Here is a 20,606-nt window from a genome sequence, read left to right on the forward strand (position 1 = left end):
ACACTCATGTGCAAATTTTCATCACAATCCAGTGTATAATAACACCAATATCGTAAAAACATTAATCAGTGAATATGGACGACCCCTTTGGCCGACCTCAAACCCTAAATTTGATAACTGTAATCGATTGCTCGTCTCTCAAAACACTCATGTGCAAATTTTCATCACAATCCGATGTATAAGAACGCCAATATCGCAAAAACATAAATCAGTGGATATGGACGACCCCTTTTGCCGACCCCTATCCCTAAATTTGACAACTGTAATCGATTGCTCGTCTCTCAAAACACTCATGTGCAAATTTTCATCACAATCCGACGGAAAATAACGTCAATAACGTGAAAACAATATTTGTCTTGTATGGACGACCCCCTTCAGAAGGGGTCGTCCAAAAATCTAAAAACATTTTTCATCATTCCTGGTCCTAATGAGCATCCATGCCAAATTTCAGATCTCTAGCTCTTAAGACGGCTGAGTCTATAGAGGACAAACAAACAAACAAACAAACAAACAAACAAACAAACAAACAAACAAACAAACAAACAAACATACAGATAATTGCTTTTTATATATATAGATAAGGTGATATGAACTGATGCGTAGGGGGAAATTGAGATAGAGTTAGAAGTTTCGCTCATACGATTTTTTGGAAGCTGAATTGAAAGGCCGTTGGAAGCTGAACAAAAGGTTATGTAGATTAGTTTTGGAACTTGAAAGTATCAATAAGAACATAACTTTTGAGCTACATAGAAAAAAATTCAGATCAATGGTGGACCGAGTAAGTTTTTTGGTACAGTAGTTTTTCAATTTTATCACACTCAAAAAAATATTTACCGTGATAATGGCGAAACTGTTAATTTTACAAAACTAAAACAAAAACTTAATAAAATTTTTGTTTTGTCTTAAACGACGAGTTATTGTTTTTAATAAGTAGTGGGCATCCTAAGTATTCATCAGAATTGCTCATTTGATCCATTTAGAAAAGTTAACCTCACTAGAAGATTAAGAATTTACTTGACTTGCAAATGTTAAATTGCAAAGCAATTTCACAATTGTTCCTTAAAAGCGAAGCATGTAGGATATTGATAAGAAAATTTTCATCCCATGAGAGTGCAAAATTGAGTGAGACTAATGCTTTTTACAAAAAATGAAATGATATTTACTCTAGTTTCGATTAAATAAAAATAAAAAAAAAAAAAATAAATTATCAAGCGCAAACTGCACCATGAGAATACTTCCTGTTTGGTCTTTTTTATCACACACGTCATACCATAACTTATTAAAACTATTTAAATATTTTGCTATCAGATAGGCTTTTTGAAGCTAGATGGGTTAGTTTTCATACAGGTTAAATTTAGAGTTAACTACCGTATTTAACGTTTTATGCCAAAATTTTAATGCCAAAAAATGAGGGTGCGCTCTATTTAACGGTGCAGTATTGAACACATTTAGTTTTTTTTACAAAATGTTCACCCAAAAATGCAGGTGCCCTATTAGCCTTTTTTACAATTGCACAACACAGAAGCTTAAAAGCGTGTTTTACTAAAAAAAAATCACTTGTAACTTCGGCTCAAAAGGCCTAACGAAATCTGTTATGATAATTCTTTCAATTTCATATTGTTGAAAAACCAAACACAAGTAAAAATAAACACTAAATCAGCCTTGTTCCCACGCACTTGTGAATTTGAGATAATTAATTAGATTAATTTAAATGTTTTTCGAATTCGCATGACGATTTGAGACACTTAGATACTCAATCCAGTAAAGAAATCAACGATTTAATGGTATTTTCACATTATAAAAATTCATATACAATTCCAGGAACCATAAAATACGAAAAACAAATATGTCGTGTTTTTAATGATTCGAGGAGACTGGAAATTGGTTTTGTTTGATTTATCAAACTTCAGAAAAAAAGAGCGAAATAAAAACACTGATAAAGCAGTGTCTAAATATGGCGAGTATTGAAAAAATAGTGACATAATCGAAGAACTACTTCACATGTTTTATTGGACTTTTGGTTGTTTCGGTTTCTATTGGCAATTTTTTTTTCTCAACTGATTCATAGTCTATGCAGCAAAGGGTTAGTAAAAAATTATTAAAACAACTTTTGTTATTCATAATTCAATATCATTGATTTTCACGAAAATTTTTCAAAAAAAAAAATCGTACAATTAACGCACATGACCCGTTTTTTGACCCATGACACAGAATTTCAAATTATTTTTCAGTTGAACGTCTCCAAAAATCTGCCGTTTACGAATTTTGGTCTTTATTATTGTCTTTTGCATAAATTATTGCATCATTTTATTGCGAAAAGAATAAACATTTAATATGGACGACCGTTTTCTCTACCCTTTAATGAAGGAGGTTGCCATCCGTACCGCTTTTTTCATAAAGGTATCCAAAAAAAAGCTTTCCCTAATTTGATTTTATTGCTTTATCCAAACTGCACAACTGAAACAAGATAAAAGCTTTTTCTTTGAACACTCATATGTTTGGAAATGATATTCTTGAAATATTCCATGCAATTGACGTTTGAACATTTTTTTGATTTAATTTGGAATGAAATACATATTCATTTTACAAGAATGCAAAATAGGATTCCATTTGACGAAAGCATGTCAGATTATCTGACTCAGATATCAATCCATCAAACTAATGTAATAATGTTTCTAAAATATGGCATAAATATAGTCGTTGGAAGATCATTTGCCCAACCTAGCATTAAGAAGAGGGTTTTCATAAAATGTGGAAAGTAGATCCTGGATGGAAACTATCTATGCTTGATGCATGGCGAAATTTTTATCATTTTAGGAAATTAATTAATATTACAAAAAGGATTTGGGCAACGCTAGAGTTAGACTTAACTCACTGCACAGTGGTCCAGATCAAACATTTAGCGAGATAAAATTAATATCACAAAATCAGTGCGTATAAGACAAAGCATTTGTTTTACAAAGTTACTTCATAAAGCTTAGTTCTTTTAGAAATGGGACAGTTACGAATACGTGTATTTTAAAAACCATTCGTTTCATCTAAATAATTTCTTCGAATGAAATTCAGGTAATTTTATGATAATTCAAGAAAAAATTTGAAATAAAATGTTTATTGTTTTTTGAAAGAAAAAATTCTACCATCGGCCGGCGCACACTGTTTTCTGTCATGGTATTGATAAGTTTTCGAAACTAATACTTCGTCTAAACTGTATTTTAGGTGACTACTTTTCGGTCCAATCACTCTCTTTCAAAAGAAACTGAAGGTAATTAAGTGGATACAGCTGTGTCGAAACTAATAAAACTTGATTATTTTTGAGCCACTTTAAAACGTTTTAAATGGAATTTCCGCTGGCAAAATCTGACAAATACAAAGTAAAACCATCATGAAATTGAACTTAGAGTATAATCGGTTAATATAGATCGTAGGTTGCGAAGGTATATACAAGATGACTCTTTTTAGGCATTCAAAATCAGCGAAAACCAAAGTTTTCGATTTGAAAATTTATGTTTTTTTCCACAGGAGCAGATCATTATATTTTATACAAAACAACTAGCAAATACATTCTTTAATATGCTCTGAACCTTGCCACTAGCACACATGGTATAGGATTTAAACGCTGAAATTTGTTTGTGATAGGGTTCATGTGCTTCATTCCAATGCTTGATTTAAACTTTGTAGTCATTTTTGACAGTGTTTGCATACTTTTCTTTGAATTGAATTGAATTCTTTGAATAATCAACGGTTTTTGTCAGCTATCAATTTGTTAATGACGAATTTTGAAGGAAACTGTGCAAAATATTTTTGTTTTCTTTTTCTCTTACATCATAAATGTCTCAAAAACGCGTGAGTTTCAAATTTTGAAAAAATAGTTCTGATAGCGCTGTTCAGTCCGACAAGCGGACTGAGAAGAGAGCGGGAGGAGAAGAACGCGAGATGAGCGCCAGCCAATCAGCGAGCAGCAGCCGACGCGACGAAGGTATAAAAACGCGCGCACTCGCGCGTTGCATGATCAGTCTATTTTTAACCACCATCGCGGCAACATCGATCCATCGGAGCGACCAGAACCGAAGGAAGAGTAGGCGAGCTAGCCACCAGTGGCCTTCTCCGGGGTCACCCGAAGAGGAACAAAGTGGATAATAAGAAGAAGCAAATGAGTGTAATAGTTCGTGAAAGAAAAAATTAATCCAGGATGTTCCATCGCGAGTAAAAGCTGTTGTTCCTCTGTGCTTCCTCCTCGCATGCTTCCGTTCCAATCGGCTCTTTTCAGAGCCCCCCCTTAGAAAAGTTTAGTTCGCGATCACTGTGGTGACAGTGATCGACCGGCCTTTGCCCCAGGTACAGTCCGAGGACTTTCCTCCTCCGGTGAGACAACAACAGAGGTTGTCTAGGAGAGGCTCACTCCCATGAGGGGAATGAGTCCCATCGGTGGTTAGTTTTCCAAGCCTCGCCCCTACAGTCCAATGGCTTTTCATAACCACAACAAGTGCTTTTCACAAGCAGCAAAATGTTGTCAATATTTCGATTATCCGATTACTAGTAAACGAGCTATTAGCAGAAGAAAGTGTCCCGTTTCTGAAAGAACTAAGCTTTATAACAAGCGCTTTCTTTTTAAAAGCTGAATTATTAGGACGTGTTAATACCAGAGAAATTCGAGATACTGATTTCTTTCGGTGAATAGATAGAATATAGAAGTGTTCTAGAAAGCAATAGATTGTATCTTTTAAAGAAACTTTGCTGAACGGTATGTGCAATGGAACGGTATTACGCGATTATTTTTTCAAGATTTAAAAAGTAGGGCGTGTCTAAAAAACGGTTTTTGCATATAACTTTTTTTTTAAACAAGCTCTAGAAATTTTGTGTGTTCTTAACACTTTCTCAACACAACAAAATGCATCTTTTTCTCGAAGACTGTGCATGGCTATCTTATTGTCTTTTGAAGCTAGGTGCATTATTGTGTAAAAATTTATCAATTTTTGAGCTGCTTTATCTCGAATTTCTGTTTTTGTTTTTTGCTGCATAAACTAGGTCTGGCGTCTACGGATCTACCATGGGTTGTACAGACGCTTGCGAGGATGCGTGTGGAGATTTTGCCAGTAATATGACTTTATGCGTTTCATTTAAGGTAATTTTCTACTAGTAATTAACAGTTAAAAACACTGTACGAAACTTCCATTTCGCCAAATTATTTATATCTCAAAAATCAAACTTGCCAAACATGACATACTTAAAAATACGCCTGCGCCTTCTGAGACCATTATCTGCACAAAAGCAGAAAATTTTAAATTACTTTTAAAGCCGGAAAAATAGAGGGTTTAAGAGGAGTATTTGATATTTTTTGTATGAAAAAACATGAAAACTAAAAATGTTGAAAATTAAAAATCTCGAGTTTTACAAAAAAAGCGTCTCCAGTTTTTCTGTATCTTATATTTGTTTTACAACCTAGTTGATGCAGCAAAAAACAGATTTTTTCGTTTGTCCCAATTCGAGATATAGCAGCTCAAAATTGATAAATTTTACACAATAATGCTCCTAGCTTCAAAAGACAATAAGATAGCCATGCAGCTTTCGAGAAAAAGTTGCGTTTTGTTGTGTTGAGAAAGTTTTTAGAACACATCAAACTGGTAGAGTATCTAAAAAAAAAGTTATAAGCAAAAAACCGTTTCTTTAGACACGCCCTTCTTTTTAATTCTTGAAAAAATCAAAGAGCGATACCGTTTCATTGCACGACTTTGGTATGTTCAGCAAAGTTTCTTCAATAGATACAATCTATAGCTTTCTAGAACACTTCTATATTCTATCTATTCACCAAAAGAAATTAGTATCTCGAATTTCCCCGGTATTGACACGTCCTAATAGTTCACCATTTAAAAAGAGAGCGCTTGTTATATGAAGTAACTTTGTGGAACAAATGATTTGTCTAAAACGCACCGATTTTGTGTTATTAATTTTGTCTCGCTAAATGTTTGATCTGGACCACTGTGCAAATTTTAAGATTTTTTCAATCTTATAACCAACTTTAAAAGATGAATAAAATCACTTAAATAAACATAATAAAAAAAATAATTTGAAATATCAATAATTAATTAGAATTGAATAGGTACATGCTAAAGTTAAACATAGCAACAAAATTTATTTCTTTATTGGCAAAACAACAAATTTGCACAAGCGTTTGTCTTAACATTTGAATATGGTTAAATAAAAAAAATAGCTTGGCTATTAGAAATAAATCTTTTTTTTAAATGGTTGTTTGATTTTCTGCAGGGGTTTTAAATCATGAACATAAATTAACTCGGAAATCAGGTGTTCTACTTTGTTAGCTATGTCTCAGATGCCGATTTAAAAATGTTTAAATCAATTAAAAAAAAACACCGTACTTTTATACCTGGAGCAGGTACCAAAAACATTATTACCTTTGTACATTAGTTTTTTGGAAATGTTCAGTTTTTTTTTAATTAAATTGCAGAAATAAATTGCCCTTGCCTCAAAACTCCCTTGTACCAATTTTCATCTCAATTTGACGAATAATTACGACAATATCGCAAAAACAGTGAGCAGATAATATGAACGACCCTTTTCGCCGATCCTTGACCTTAAAGTTGTTACTTAAAATTAATTATCCTGTCCCTGAAATCCTCATATGCAAATTTCAGATCCAAATTTCATATGCACGTCATATTACGAAAACAGTGAACAATTTATATGACCAATCCGTTTTCAACTTAAGAAAAAAATTAGATTCTTGATATCAAAAGCCCGCTCCTCAATTCTCACATTTACAAAATTTCATTTCAATCCTTAGTAAAATCACGACAATATCACAAAAACAGTGAACAATTAATATAAACCCCTTTTTCCGTTCCTCGATCCATAATCGGATACCTAAAATCTATTTCCCATCCTTTAAAACTACCGTGTACAAAATTTCATCTCTGTCTGATGCAAAATCACGACAATATCGCAAAAATAATGAATAATTCATATGAACGATCCCTTTAGCCGATCCCTGACCCAAAACTTGACACCTGAAATTAATTGACCGCTTTTTTTTAAACTTCCATGTGCCAATTTTTATCTCAATCCAATTTATAATAACGTCAATAATGCAAATATAACAAATTATTTTTTTTCGTTAAAAGTGCGATGAATAGAGTTTAGTCTGCTGTTTAATGTGGCAAGTTTTCAGAGGCGCAAAGTTTTTCAATTTAAAAAGATTTGGGTATCATATTCATCTTTGGTTCTAAAAGCACATACTTCAACTTCACTCTTCAAATCGAATCTCTGATTAGATCGACTAATATTTTTTCCACGATTAACTGAGATTTAATGACTATAGGGATACATCATCAGAAATCATCGGAACAAAATATCTGTGGAATATAAAAATTTGCCTTTTTTTAGTAAATCCCGGATAACCATATCAGAAGTCGTCAAAAGCAAAGAAATATCGTTTTTTAAATTGTAATGGTCTATTTCCAATCAATAGCAGCGATGTTTACGCCCAAAATAAGTGCATTCTAGTTATGTCTATTTTGACAAAGTTGAATCGACTCTCTTTGTGAATGTATCGTATTTAAAGCAAATACTTATGAGGTTTTCTGTATCAAACTTTTTGATTTTGTCTCTATTTGAGGTTGATTAAATTTACAAACACGTTAGAGTGTTTACTTTCCAAGGAAATTTCCTTCCAAGCATGAATGCAATCTTCCCTCCAACCACAAACTATCGGACACAACTGGACAGAGCTATTGAAGTTTCCCAATGGATTTCATTCTCTTCGAAGACTGATAACGTTCTGAATGTACATTGTAGCTGTAGGTTTCGTCTTCGGGTTTCAACGTTCGGCTAAACCAAAGCAAATGCCTACCTATCTGGAAAGAAACCATAAAAGTCTACACATAGTTCATTGATGCACCTTGGCTTAGGGTGGAATTTCCCTAGCAGCCACTGGTCCTTTTCTTATTATCGCAGTCCATTTTTGCATGAAATTTAAGTTTATTTTTTTTCGTTACCATTTTTTGTTCATTTCAGAAAGGTCAAAAGTGAAATAGAATCACTATTGGTAGTTTTACCATCGAAGTGAAGAAGACACTCCAACAAGCAAATTTATTTGACAATTGGTAGTTTTTCGCGAGACTTCGGACAAATCGGTCAAGAAAGAAAGTTTAGTGCTATATTTGAATGAAAAGCTGGTCACAGAATAGATTTTTCCCCATTTGAAATTGAAACTGACTCATCAAAACTGTTCAGGTGCTGTTTGATCCGGTGTTATATTCTGTGAAGTGAATAAAATCAAAGGAAAGGATCTCAAAGACAGATTTCCTTACGCTAATTGAGTGACAAAACACGCTTTGATTGATAGTCAAAGCTTATCAAACCTCAAGAAAAGCGAGAAAACCCATCAAAAAATGGACTTCGACGAATACCGCAAAAGAGGTAAGTAGCTATGAGTAATTTGTTAAAACAATTTCATCACCCATAAATCCATGTCTGATGACATGGAAAATATTGTTCCATTTCCCACAGGGAATCAAGGCTCAATCCCGAGGGACCATTTTCCTTACGCAACCATTTCTGCTAATTATTACAAGGAATTTTACGCAGCCCTCCTTCAGCGCAGTCTGGTTGAACAGACAGAAGAAGAGGGAAAATAAACGAAGCACGTGTTAGTGTGCTTAGTATTTAGGGGAAGAAAACTTCAAGGGGGAAATTATTAGTCAGCCATTCATTCCTTTCGTTCATATCCGCGGATTATTGGCTACACTTTGAACACTAGCGCTTTTACTGGGGAGTGGATTTGAGCCTTTCTGGGAAAATTGTAATACAGTTTTCTTTGCCTTTTGGATATTGGTTGTAATTTTAAAGTGGAATGTTTCGATTATATTTTAGGCAAACTAAGACTAAAGTTTTGGTCGGAAAATGATATAAAGCTTTTAGTCTATTGATCAATTAAGTCTTTGATGTAAAATGTTTAATCAAGATTAAAAATATTAATCGTTGAGGCCCAAAACAAAACAAAAAATGCTGTGAAATATTTAAAACACCTTGAAACTTAGTCCACCGGTGTAACATAGAGCTAAATGTGATTATTTCAGAAAATTGGTTACAAATATCATATCTCTAAACTATTCATAAGCTTCTCATATTTGTACTACTGACTGGGCATGAAAATTATTACGAAAATTTAATTGTTTTTTATGAATTGTTAATAAGCTGTCATAATGTTCAGAATTATCTATGATTGATGATGTTATCTTTGTTTGTTTAATATTTATATAAAACTTTTTTTTTGTGAATAAGGTATTTTTTGGTTTTTCAAGGTCCAATAATCAGTACCAGATAACATTTATTCAGGAAATGTGATGATTTCCTAGCATTTCAACACAAACACACACATAAGTTAACTAAGCTTTTCGGAAAATCAATAAAGTGTAACATTTCTTATTTATAAAATAATCAGTAAAACAGAATAGATCTAAGAATAAAAGAAGATTTTTAAAATAACTGATCTTGATGAAAAATGGCATTCATAATAATGACAAAGGTTATTTTTAGAAATAAAAAAGGAAAAAAATTGATGAAAAACCCATTCGATTTTGGCAGCACAAATTTTTTAATAGTGATGCCAAAACGGAAGGGGCCTTTTTTAAAAGAAAGGCTGAATAAGCATAAGAATGAGTTTTTGGTGAATAATTGTTGAAGTTTTTAATGTCATTTACATCAAAATTAATTTTGAACGGGTTTGGGTCAGTTTTTCGGCTTATGTGTACAACATATATATTTCATTCTAGATTCAACGAGATATTTCAATTTTCACCTTTTTAACGGAATACTGTAATCTTGTTGGTCAAAGGATGTAAATATACTCTTTGAATGTAAATATTCATATTATAAAATATCGGTTTGCAAAGAAAGATTGATTTAACCCTTTCCTTCCCACGAGGTTTTTCACGTTTTAAAAATAGAAATATAGATTTACAGCTAAAGTTGCATAATTTAAGCCTACTTTAATGATCTATTTGATAAATTTGGGTTCTGAGGTGGATCATATATGCTCCATTGGGAAGATAACAACACATAGGGTGCAAATGAAAACAGGCAGTGTTCGGCATTAAAGCGCTAATCGCTAATTTGTCGGTTCCGTTTTTATTAGATAACTAGCTGATCCCATACGAACTCCGTTTCGCTTTCAACTTTGAATATGTATGAAAGTCAATTACCAAGTATTTTCCAGATGCACTTCCGAATTCATTGTTAAGTAACAATTGCAAAAATATTGGATGATCACTTTTACTGTCGTCTGCTACTAAATTTGCAATCAGGAATAAATTGAGCATGCCAAAAAACCCCCGTGTATTAATTTCGACTCAATCGTTGCATAACAACGCAATTATTTCCAAAAAGTTAAACCCCTTTCAGTGACCTCTTTCACAATAGCTGAAATCGATTGCCCTTCCCTCAAAACTCCCGTGTGCAAATTTTCAAAGCAATCCATTACATAATAACGTCAATATTGCCAAAAACAGTGAAAACTAATGAAAATGGTCGACCCCTTTCGTCGACCCCTGGCAAAACATTTGACCTCTGAAATCGATTGCCCGTCCCTGAAAACTACCGTGTGCAAATTTTCATCCCAATCCGATGTATAATAACGACGATATTGCAAAAATATTGAAAGGTTAATAAGGAAGACCCCTTTTGCCGGCCCCTTACACTGAATTTAATAACTGAAATCCATTGCTCATCTCTCAAAACCCTCGTGTACCAATTTTCGTCTGAATCCGATGTATAATAACGAAAATATTGCATCAACAGTGAATAGTTAACATGGAAGACCCCTTTGGCCGACCCCTGATTTTAGTTTGGATAAGTGAAATCAGTTATTTGTCCCTAATAACTCCTATGTGCAAATTTTCATCCCAATCCGATGTATAAAAACGAAAATATCACTAAGATACTGAAAATATGGATAACCCCTTTTGCAGGCCCCTTACACTAAATTGGATACCTCAAATCGATTGCACGTCCCTCAAAACTATCGTGTACCAATTTTCATCTGAATACGATGTATAATAACGTCAATATCGCAAAAACAGCGAACAGTTAATATGGACGACCCCTTTGGCTGTCCCCTTACACAAAATTTGACACCTGAAATCGATTGATCGTCTTTCAACACACTCATGTGCAAATTTTCAACACAATCCGACGAAAAATAACGTCAATATCACGAAAACATTATTTGTCTTGTATGGACGACCCCTTTCAGAAGGGGTCATCCAAAAATCTGAAAACATTTTTCATCCTTCCTGGACCTAATGAGTATCCATGCCAAGTTTCAGACCTCTAGCTCTTAAGACGGCTGAGTCTATAGAGGACAAACAAACAAACAAACAAACAAACAAACAAACATACAGATAATTGCTTTTTATATATATAGATTACCGTTTTCATTTATTTTTTCACCAAACTTTTGTACCAACAGATAGACAAACGTCACCACAAGTAATAAGTCAAGAAAGAATGCTGATACATGCTTTTTTCTAGTGTCTGGCGTTGAATCGCTAATCGCTAAATAAGTCCGCTACTTTTTTGTCGACAAATTTATTTTCTTACGGGATTTCTTTTGAAAAAAGGATAAACAAACACTACTAGGTGCAATTATTCAAGCAGGAATGCTGATAAATGTTATTTTCTATAAAATGATGGAGCTTTTTTAGCCGTAAGTTCTCCAGAAATAAAGTTAAAAAATAAATATCAAAACAAAAATGTAGCGGACTAACTAGCGAATAGCGCTTTAATGCCAACCTCTGAAAACAGGAAATAATTGCAAAAAAAACATGGAATTTCATCGCTTCATTGATCACAAACGAAAACGATCCTATTTGATAAAAAAACTTCTTTGGTATACGCATCCCTCGAAAGTCTATTTATTGAAATATTTGAAAATTTCATTTTTGCCTTGAACAGTTGGCCGCCATGACACTTTGCGCAAGGAAAACAAAACATGCCGTTTTTCGAGAAAATCACGAACTTTTACAAATATTTCGAGACATGTGGTCATTTTAGCAGATGAAATAACTATCCTGAAGCAAACTTTTTATTGATGAAATGATTTTCTTGAGTTTCGATAAGAAGCTTCACAAGAAAAAAAAGTACGTTTTGTTCCCAGTGTATCACCAGTGATCCACTCTACTTACTCAAAAATTTATATGTTTTAGTTGAATTCTAAGTAAACCATCATTTAATTCTGCATGCATAAGCAACTTTCTGCACGTCAGTAATTTTATTTGAAAGAAATTATAAAAACTTGTCAAGTTATTGAACAACAAATGACGACTTGATTTAAATTCGAAAAAAATCCGACTTTTTTGTAGCTCTTGATCTGCCAAGCCAAATCTAGCGAACCGAATTTCGTGCGATGTTTCTTCACTCATATCAACACATTCGGTGAAAAAAATGGTGTTGATCCAAAGCGCCCAGTTCAAATGCGAGCTGTGCAAAGTTGTGGATCACCTGTGCTACCATGGGAAGGAAAGGGTTAACAAACGAATCGTTTTGCAATTTTCTCATTTAAAGTTTTACATATTTAAAACATATCGCATTTTGATCGGTACCCGTTTAAATTGTTAAATAACATTTAATAGAAGGTTGCAAGATAACCCAAGTTTATCCGGGTTTGTACGGATATTTAATACGAAATTTGGGAACAGTCCGGCTTGGCCCAGTTTCCCGGATCGCATTGAAAAATTTACGGTTTTATTCACTTCATTTGGCAAATCTTACAAAAAAATGTGATGAAATTTTTTTCTTCATGCTCCTAAAACGAAATTTTTTGAGCAAGTTTTATAAAAATAATCATGGAAGGTTTTTTGGAAGCCTCAAATAATTTAAAAGTATTTTGATGAGCTTTAAAAAATCTTTGTCTCCTATGCCAACTGTTTTGAGATTGAATCTTGATCATCAAATAACATAATAGATGAGGGAATATAGCAGTTTTAGTCGATAATAGAACATCATCTTGAAGATAAATTTGGTGACAGCTGTTTGACATGAATGTGAAATTTGCTAAAGTATAAAAAGTAAAAAGCTTAAAAATCAATAAATACGATAGAATGGGCTACCAAGAATCATCATCGTCGATGTTTCAGAAAATATAGTTTCATATGGTTTTTAGTTCTGAAAAAAAAATTAAAATACGTTGTCTTTTATGTAACAATGATTCTGGATTGATGTTTAAAAAAATTCAACCGAATTTGGTGAAAAATTAATAAAATAAAAAACTTTTTATTAAAAGAAGTTTTTGGTAGATAAAAAATATTTAATCAACATGATTTTTCGAGGAACAAAAGCTGTTTTAATCAAAAAATAAAACTTTCCTGATTTTTTCATCGAAAAAATTAAGGTTTCAGGAAACTTAGATAAGTTGGTTATAAAAACTGATTTTTTTTTCTGGTGTTTCAGTATTTTTTACAATTTGCATGGAGAAAAGAAATTTTATTGATTTAAAGAGCAGTTAAGCCACGCAGGATCATTCCCCAATTAACAATTTCTGTTTCATTATAATCAGCAAACAACAATTTAAGCTATTTTGAAATTCAATATGGTGGTTCCGGTTTACTTTAAAATGTTGTAAACAACTAAAAATTACATGAAACCACTTTATTATGGGTGTTCAGTAACAGGGCTAAACGAATAGAAGTAAAATTTCGCTATCTGACACCACCCAAGATGGTGACTTTCATTGATCTTCAAAATGCTTTATTTTATCGAAAATCTTATAAAATTTAAACAAACATTTAAATTTCCTATCACCTGATCCGGTAATGTTGAAAAGGGCGAATTCAGTTTTTAAAAAATCATAAAACGACGTTTGTTTACTACAACCGACGTTTTGGCATGTTTATTTTGCCTTTTTCAAGAAATACGGCATATTGGAAAAAGTTTAGTGTGTTTAAATATCATGAGAACAAGACAAAACAAATATTATATATGTAATTTTATGTTGGGAACAATACAAATCAAAATAGTTAAAAAAAAATGAATCAAAGCAATCGATAGATTTCTTTTAATTCAACCACGGTACCTCGGTACACGGTAAAAGGAATCTTTCGATTGCTTTGATTCAGTTGAATCATTCAACCAAGTAGGCTCATACCACAACAGAGTAAAAAAAAATTATATAATATAAACGTTTGTGTGCGTTAAAATCTTTAAATTCTACTGACAGTAATTTTTCGTTTTAACAAACTATTCGGAAACATGTTTAGCATGGACATAATTGAGAAAATACTTGCAAAAAACCAAATTAAAAAATGAAAAAACAAGGAATAACCAGTTCAAAAAAAATATCGAGGAAAAAAAACAAATAAAAAAGACAAGAAATACTAGTAAGATAATACAGGATCCATGATAATAAATGAAAAAAAAAAATAAAAATAAAAAACAAGAAAAGTCAATATTGGAACATGAAGAAAAGATAAAAAAAATTATAGAACTAGACGTACCAAAATAAAATGAGGTAGAAAAAGATCAAATTTAAATATCACCATTTAATACAACACACAACCAGATTAAACTAGGCGAAAATTGTGATGATGGTTGAACAAGACAAAAGTTAATAAAATTAAATTTTTAAAGACCATCAAAAAAATAGCAAGATATATAGCTGAAACCGGTTAAAATAAAACAAAACAAAATGAAAAATAATGGGATAAAAATATAACAAAGTTAAACGATACACAACAATGAAAAACCATATGAAACAAAAAAAAACAACAGGATTTTTCAAAATAAAACAAGATAGAACAGGATAAAACATCCAAAAAAACATGATGTTAAATATAACAAAAAACAAGAGTGAACAAGACAAAACATGAAAAAATAAAATAAAATTCAATGAAACAACTAGACGAGACAAATTCAATCATTGTTAAAAAAAAATTAAAGATCAAACAAGATTAACAAGACTTGTCTAGGAAAAACAAAAAATTAATTACAGAAAAGGTGAAATAAAATAAATATTCATAAAACTTGTTAGAAATTAAAACAAGTTAAAAGTAGGTGAAAATTACGAAAAAAAATCAAGGGCTATCCAAATTGGAGCTTCCGTTGACTTCTGAATGCTACTGTATTCAATAAAATTTTCAATTTGTTTATTTTCTATGTCTCTAAATTAAGGTTGCCAGAATTTTTTCAGCAAGTATCCGGGCCGGACAAACCGGGCAATTTTTATAGAAAAGCCAAGCAAAATCCGGGCATTCCATTTCAAATTGACGACCATAAATCTGGGCAATATCCGGGCAACTTTTCTCAAAACTCAGAAATTACTCGACTAAAATCAGGAAAAACAAATGAAAAGAAAACAATTTTTTTCATCAAAACTAATCGATAGATTTTGAACCGTGTTATAGGCTTAAAACACCTTTCATGATTGTTTTTATAAAACTTGTTCAAAAAAAAAAAAAACCTTTTGGAGGAGTTTGTTGTTTTTTTTTTGTTTAATTTGCCAAACAAAGTGAATAAATCCGGGCAAAATCCGGGCATTTTCAATGAAATCCGGGCAACCGGGCCGGGCCGGACTGTTCTCAAATAAAGTATTAAATATCCTGGCAAACCCGGTTAAAACCGGGCAATCTGGCAACCGTATTCTAAATGTTGTATTACAGATACCGTCCGTTTTTTGGTAGTATTTGATTTTGGCATCGATCGGTTTTTAGAAACAACATAACTTTTTAGTATTTTCTTCAACATGACCAATATAATTTAGACACACACTGTTTAAAAATAATAAATAATAACTCAAAATTATGAAGAATGACAAAAATAGCAAATAAGACAAAAAATATACAAATATTATAAACGAAACAAGAATAATACTAAATGCATAAAAACATGATAATGAAAATTTAAAAAGGTTGAAAACTGTCTTCAAATTACTTTCATTATTATTATCAACATTATTTTAAGTCAGTTTTTGACTTTTTCATTTTTTATTTAGCACAGTTCCCAGATTGTAATAAAACAGGAGATTTTTTTCCAAATACGTTGAATGGCACGAATGATTTTGAAAAATTTTATTTTAATGCCTAATTTAACAACATTTACACTTTTCGCCATCATGATGGTTTGTATTATTTTAAAAATTAATTTTTAAACTTTTTGTTGAATTTTCAATATGCACTGCTATAATTGCTAACAACTTGCAAAAATATGTTTTCTCATAATTCGCTTTTAAAGGCATCATCATTCAGAAAACAATTTTATAATTTTTTTTTGTTTTCTTAATCAACGACATATTAAATGTTTAATTAATAATTCAAATTTCCATATCCAAGTAAGATCAATTGTTTTGAAAGACTCTTCAAGCCTCTTATGAAATCTAAAGTTAGGCTAGGAGCCTGTTAGAAAACATTGTTACTTGGGATAGGAAATTTGTAGGTACTTATGTAGAACTTGATAGCGCTACTTTTCGTTTGAATACGACTGTTCCAACATATTTCTAATTCGATTTTAAATGTAGGTTTTAGATTTGAAATTCAGGAAACGATTCATGGAAAAAAAATTACAAATAAGAATTCAAAAAAACAAATTTGGAATTCAGAAAAACTATTGAGGAATTAAATAGATATGTCTTCAAAATCAGATTTATTTTAAAAAAATTAAATCAGAGCTGCAAAATAAAAAATTTAAGTCCTTAGAAAATAATAAAAAAAATCTCTTTTTTTGTTTGTTTTGATATCTCAGCTTTGAGAAAAAAATCTTTCGTTTTAAAATAAGTATTTTTTTTAATTCAAATCTGATTTTTTTCTCGTTAAAAAAATGTAAAACAAAATAAACATTGAAAAACGGTTCTTGTATATACCGAAACCAAGTGCTTAAATTTTTCAACTTCAATTGAATTTTCAATATTCAATTTTAAAGATAATTTCACAGTTCGTTTAAATGAACTTAAAAGGTGGTCAAAAGTATTAGAGAGGTGTTTTTGATACTAGATCAATTTAATGCTGTTTCTGCACATGTTTTGTTCTTAGAAGTTAAAAATTTTATGTGAAAAATTAAGATTTAGCCATATTATAGCAAACGTTCGCCTCTAGTGCGTTTTATATCGAAGCATTGCTCAGCTGATATACATTTGAGAATAAAAATATATTCGTCCAAATTTTACACAGTACTTTACTGCCGTTTCAAGCAAGATTGTCTCATGTGAAAAAAAGTGCAAGCGAGAAAAATGCGATGGAAATTTTCGCTATATTTCCAATTTTTCTCTCAAACCTAAATTTCACAGACAGTTCATTCATAGTAAACAAAATTATATTTCCTTCAAAAAAACAGCAAATCAGAGCCAAAAATGCTCCGTGTGACACTTTTGCGTAGATTCAGAACGCAAACCGTTGCAGGTTCTACGAAAAACTGTCACACGGCAACTATTTTTCTAACATTTTAAAAGTACGTATAGTTTCTATTTTGCCAAAAAATCAAGTTAAACCGAAAATTGAGAAATTCGTTCCTCTTTGTCTATAGAAATGACTTGTAGAGTATGGATCCTGTAAGTAGTGCCTACCAAAAAGTGTTTTGTGAAAATTTCTCTGAATAAAACAATCAAGGCTCCTTGCTCATCCTCCGTCCTTTATTTTAGAGTATTTTGGGTGAATAACATTATATTCAACAGTTTAAATTCACCTAATGAGTTTTTTTTTATGAAATTTGCATTCATTATAAAATTTTCTCCAGTGTGACATTCTTGCGTAGAAATTTCAACATAGAGACAACCACCTTGATGAAAATTTCGTTTAAGTTCCGACAGTGTTCGGCATCGCTAACTGAAAAATTAGCACCGCTAATTAAATCGCTAACTCATACAAAGTTAGCGATCGCTAGTTAAATACGCTAAATGTACCAAAAAAGTTATCGCTTTAAGCTTAAAGCGCTAATCGCTAACTGTTTACCAACATTAAGGCCGGAACAAATATTTTTCTTTAGTTACACACTTCCCTCTTTCGATTTTTCCAACTCCTCAAGGGGGAATTAATGAAGTTTGAAGTATTTAATTTAAAATTAGATAAATTGATCGTATTTTCATAAAATTATATGAACAAAACAAAAACTGTCAAAGATTTAAGGAGTTTTATTTAACGAGTCTCTGTATTCTATAAATTAAAAAAAAATTGAAGAAAGAGCAAAAGAAAAGAATGTGGAAAATGCGAGTTATATCTCTCTTTTTTTTAATTCAAATTTTGGTTAAAAATTTACTCGATTTGACGGTTTTGTGCAAAGTAGATAGTAAGCAATTTTGTTGCAAATAATCTCTTGTGCAATTCATTTTTTGATGTTTTGGCATTATTTTACATAATCCTCATTTAAAATCTTTAACCTGTTTTCCCCTTTTTCAAATTTGCAGGAGCATTGTCAAACGTGAACATGTGTACAATCTCTATTTGAACTTAAAACGAAGGCTACAATAGTGATTTTATCTTATTTTTATATGAACTGATCTGTAAAATCTCTAAAAAACTATATCGTGAAAAGTAAATAGCTCAACCACTTGAAAACAAATGCTGATGAAGAGATGTTCAAAATAGTTTTATATTGTTTAACACCTTTTATTGTTATCTTCTTCTGTAAAAGTTGTTAAAAAAAAGTGCTTAAAGATAGAAAAATGACACTCAATACAACTGTTCTCTAACTCTAGTACGTATTCCTCCAATGAATCCAATTAAGCAATCAGAATGATGCACTATGTCACTTTGACTTGATTAATGAGAAAAAGTTTATTCTATTAATAAAAATTCGAGAGATTGATACAAATATATGGGAGTTAGCGATCTCCAATTAGCGGAACCAAAAAATAGCGGAATTTTTAATTCGCTAAATCAATCCAAACTTAGCGGCAAAATTAAACCGCTAACAAAAAGTTAGCGGACTAACTAGCGAATAGCGGATTAGCGCTTTTGTGCCGAACACTGAGTTCCGAACAAAGTATACTTGTTTGTATTTTTATTTGAAAGTTAACACAAAAAAAGACCGTTTCCAGTAAAAATGTGAAAATGACCCAAAAGTCATATGGGACAGTTTTGCATGACACGGAAGTTTAAGAAACCTAATTAAAATCATTTTTTTTTTTTGGATTAGGTTCAGTGATTTTTGAAACAAAGATTGCCAAATTTCGATGTTTCTCAGCGTAAATTTATTCCCGGTCCTTAATGTGGTAAAATCAATATGCTATATCACCTTCTTGTTGATCCAAATATTTAGTCAAAAAACATCATATGCTCCATTAAAAATAGATTTTTTTCAAAAATTCAAATCTATCCAAAGCTTTTATGTTATTCATCATTTCTAACACAAGCATTTTTCTCCCTCTTCCACCGACAGGCAAAGAAATGGTCGACTACATCGCCGACTATCTGGAGGGGATCCGAGATCGGCGGGTTCTACCGGACGTCAAGCCCGGCTACATGCGAGGGCTCCTTCCGGATTCGGCGCCCCTGGAGGGAGAAAACTGGCAGACGATCATCGACGACGTCGAACGAGTTATCATGCCGGGCATAACGCACTGGCAGAGTCCCCATATGCATGCCTACTTTCCGGCGTTAAACTCGTTCCCCTCGCTGCTGGGCGACATGCTAGCCGATGCTATAAATTGCCTCGGCTTCACTTGGGTAAGCAAAAATTACCAACGAACGTCGGTGGATAAATGTTGGATTGTCTTTATAGGATCAGCGGCCATAAAACGAGTGAATTGATTCCATGGGATTTGTGCGGGGGATTTCAGCAGTTCATAAAATTAGCATTGATTCGATTCGACTTGCTTTATTTGTTCGCACTGTTCGGTTTCTGATTTTCTTCTGTTCGTCGGGGAAAAATTCAACTGATTGATTTCGCTGTTCTGTGTAAAATGTAGGTACCTAACTTTTAAAACTTGCTTTCATACCATGTTTTCCTAGTTTCAGTTGTTTAAACATAAAACTGTTCATCACTTGTGAAGTTATTTTTGAAAACAACTTCTCTCTTCGAAAATTTTTCTTGTTTAAACGAAAACGCATAAAACCTTTCAAAGGATTTTCGTTTGAATCTCATCAATGAGTAAGTTTTTGCTTGTTCAGAAATTGAGAACTGATTTTTTTTTCGTTCAGAACTTAGTTTATCGCTAACGAGCCGAACCTCTTGCTACAAGATGGGATATTTTTAAGGTTAGATCTGTGAGTTTAACAGGTGTGTATTCTTGGCCCCAAATGAACTACTTTTTACAAATGACAATGTCTGTTTCGCGGGATTCGTCTATCACAAATTACAAATCCATGGTTTTTACGAATCACAGCATCTTCAAAATTTATAATTGAAAGATGGAAAATGGTTCTGCATACATTTAGGTGCAAAATTAACAATTCCTTAGCTGCCGTTGGAAGCATAATTGTCAAATGTTACATTTTGAAATTTCCAACTTTTTGATGTCTAGAGGCCTTATTTTAAAATTTTTGTTAGCCGTTTTTCGATAGAAACATCGAGTTCACTCTAAAAACATATTCTCATTAAATAAAATCAAAATATTCATTGCTATGAGGCGGTAGACACTATAATACCTCACATATCAAAATATAAAATGTGAC

At 32.1% G+C, this 20,606-nt stretch overlaps 1 protein-coding gene across 1 annotated transcript in view; it reads left to right on the forward strand.

The window, feature by feature from the left end:
- LOC129744231 (histidine decarboxylase) overlaps positions 1-20,606 on the forward strand; it is a 66,213-nt gene that overhangs the window by 13,571 nt on the left and 32,036 nt on the right. Inside the window, exons 2-3 of the mRNA XM_055736650.1 lie at positions 8,029-8,433; positions 19,372-19,658. Coding sequence (XP_055592625.1) covers positions 8,406-8,433; positions 19,372-19,658 — 315 coding nt within the window. The 5' untranslated portion in view covers positions 8,029-8,405. The remainder of the gene's footprint in view (positions 1-8,028; positions 8,434-19,371; positions 19,659-20,606) is intronic.

Source organism: Uranotaenia lowii, chromosome 2 (genome assembly GCF_029784155.1).
Source record: "Uranotaenia lowii strain MFRU-FL chromosome 2, ASM2978415v1, whole genome shotgun sequence".
NCBI lineage: Eukaryota > Metazoa > Arthropoda > Insecta > Diptera > Culicidae > Uranotaenia > Uranotaenia lowii.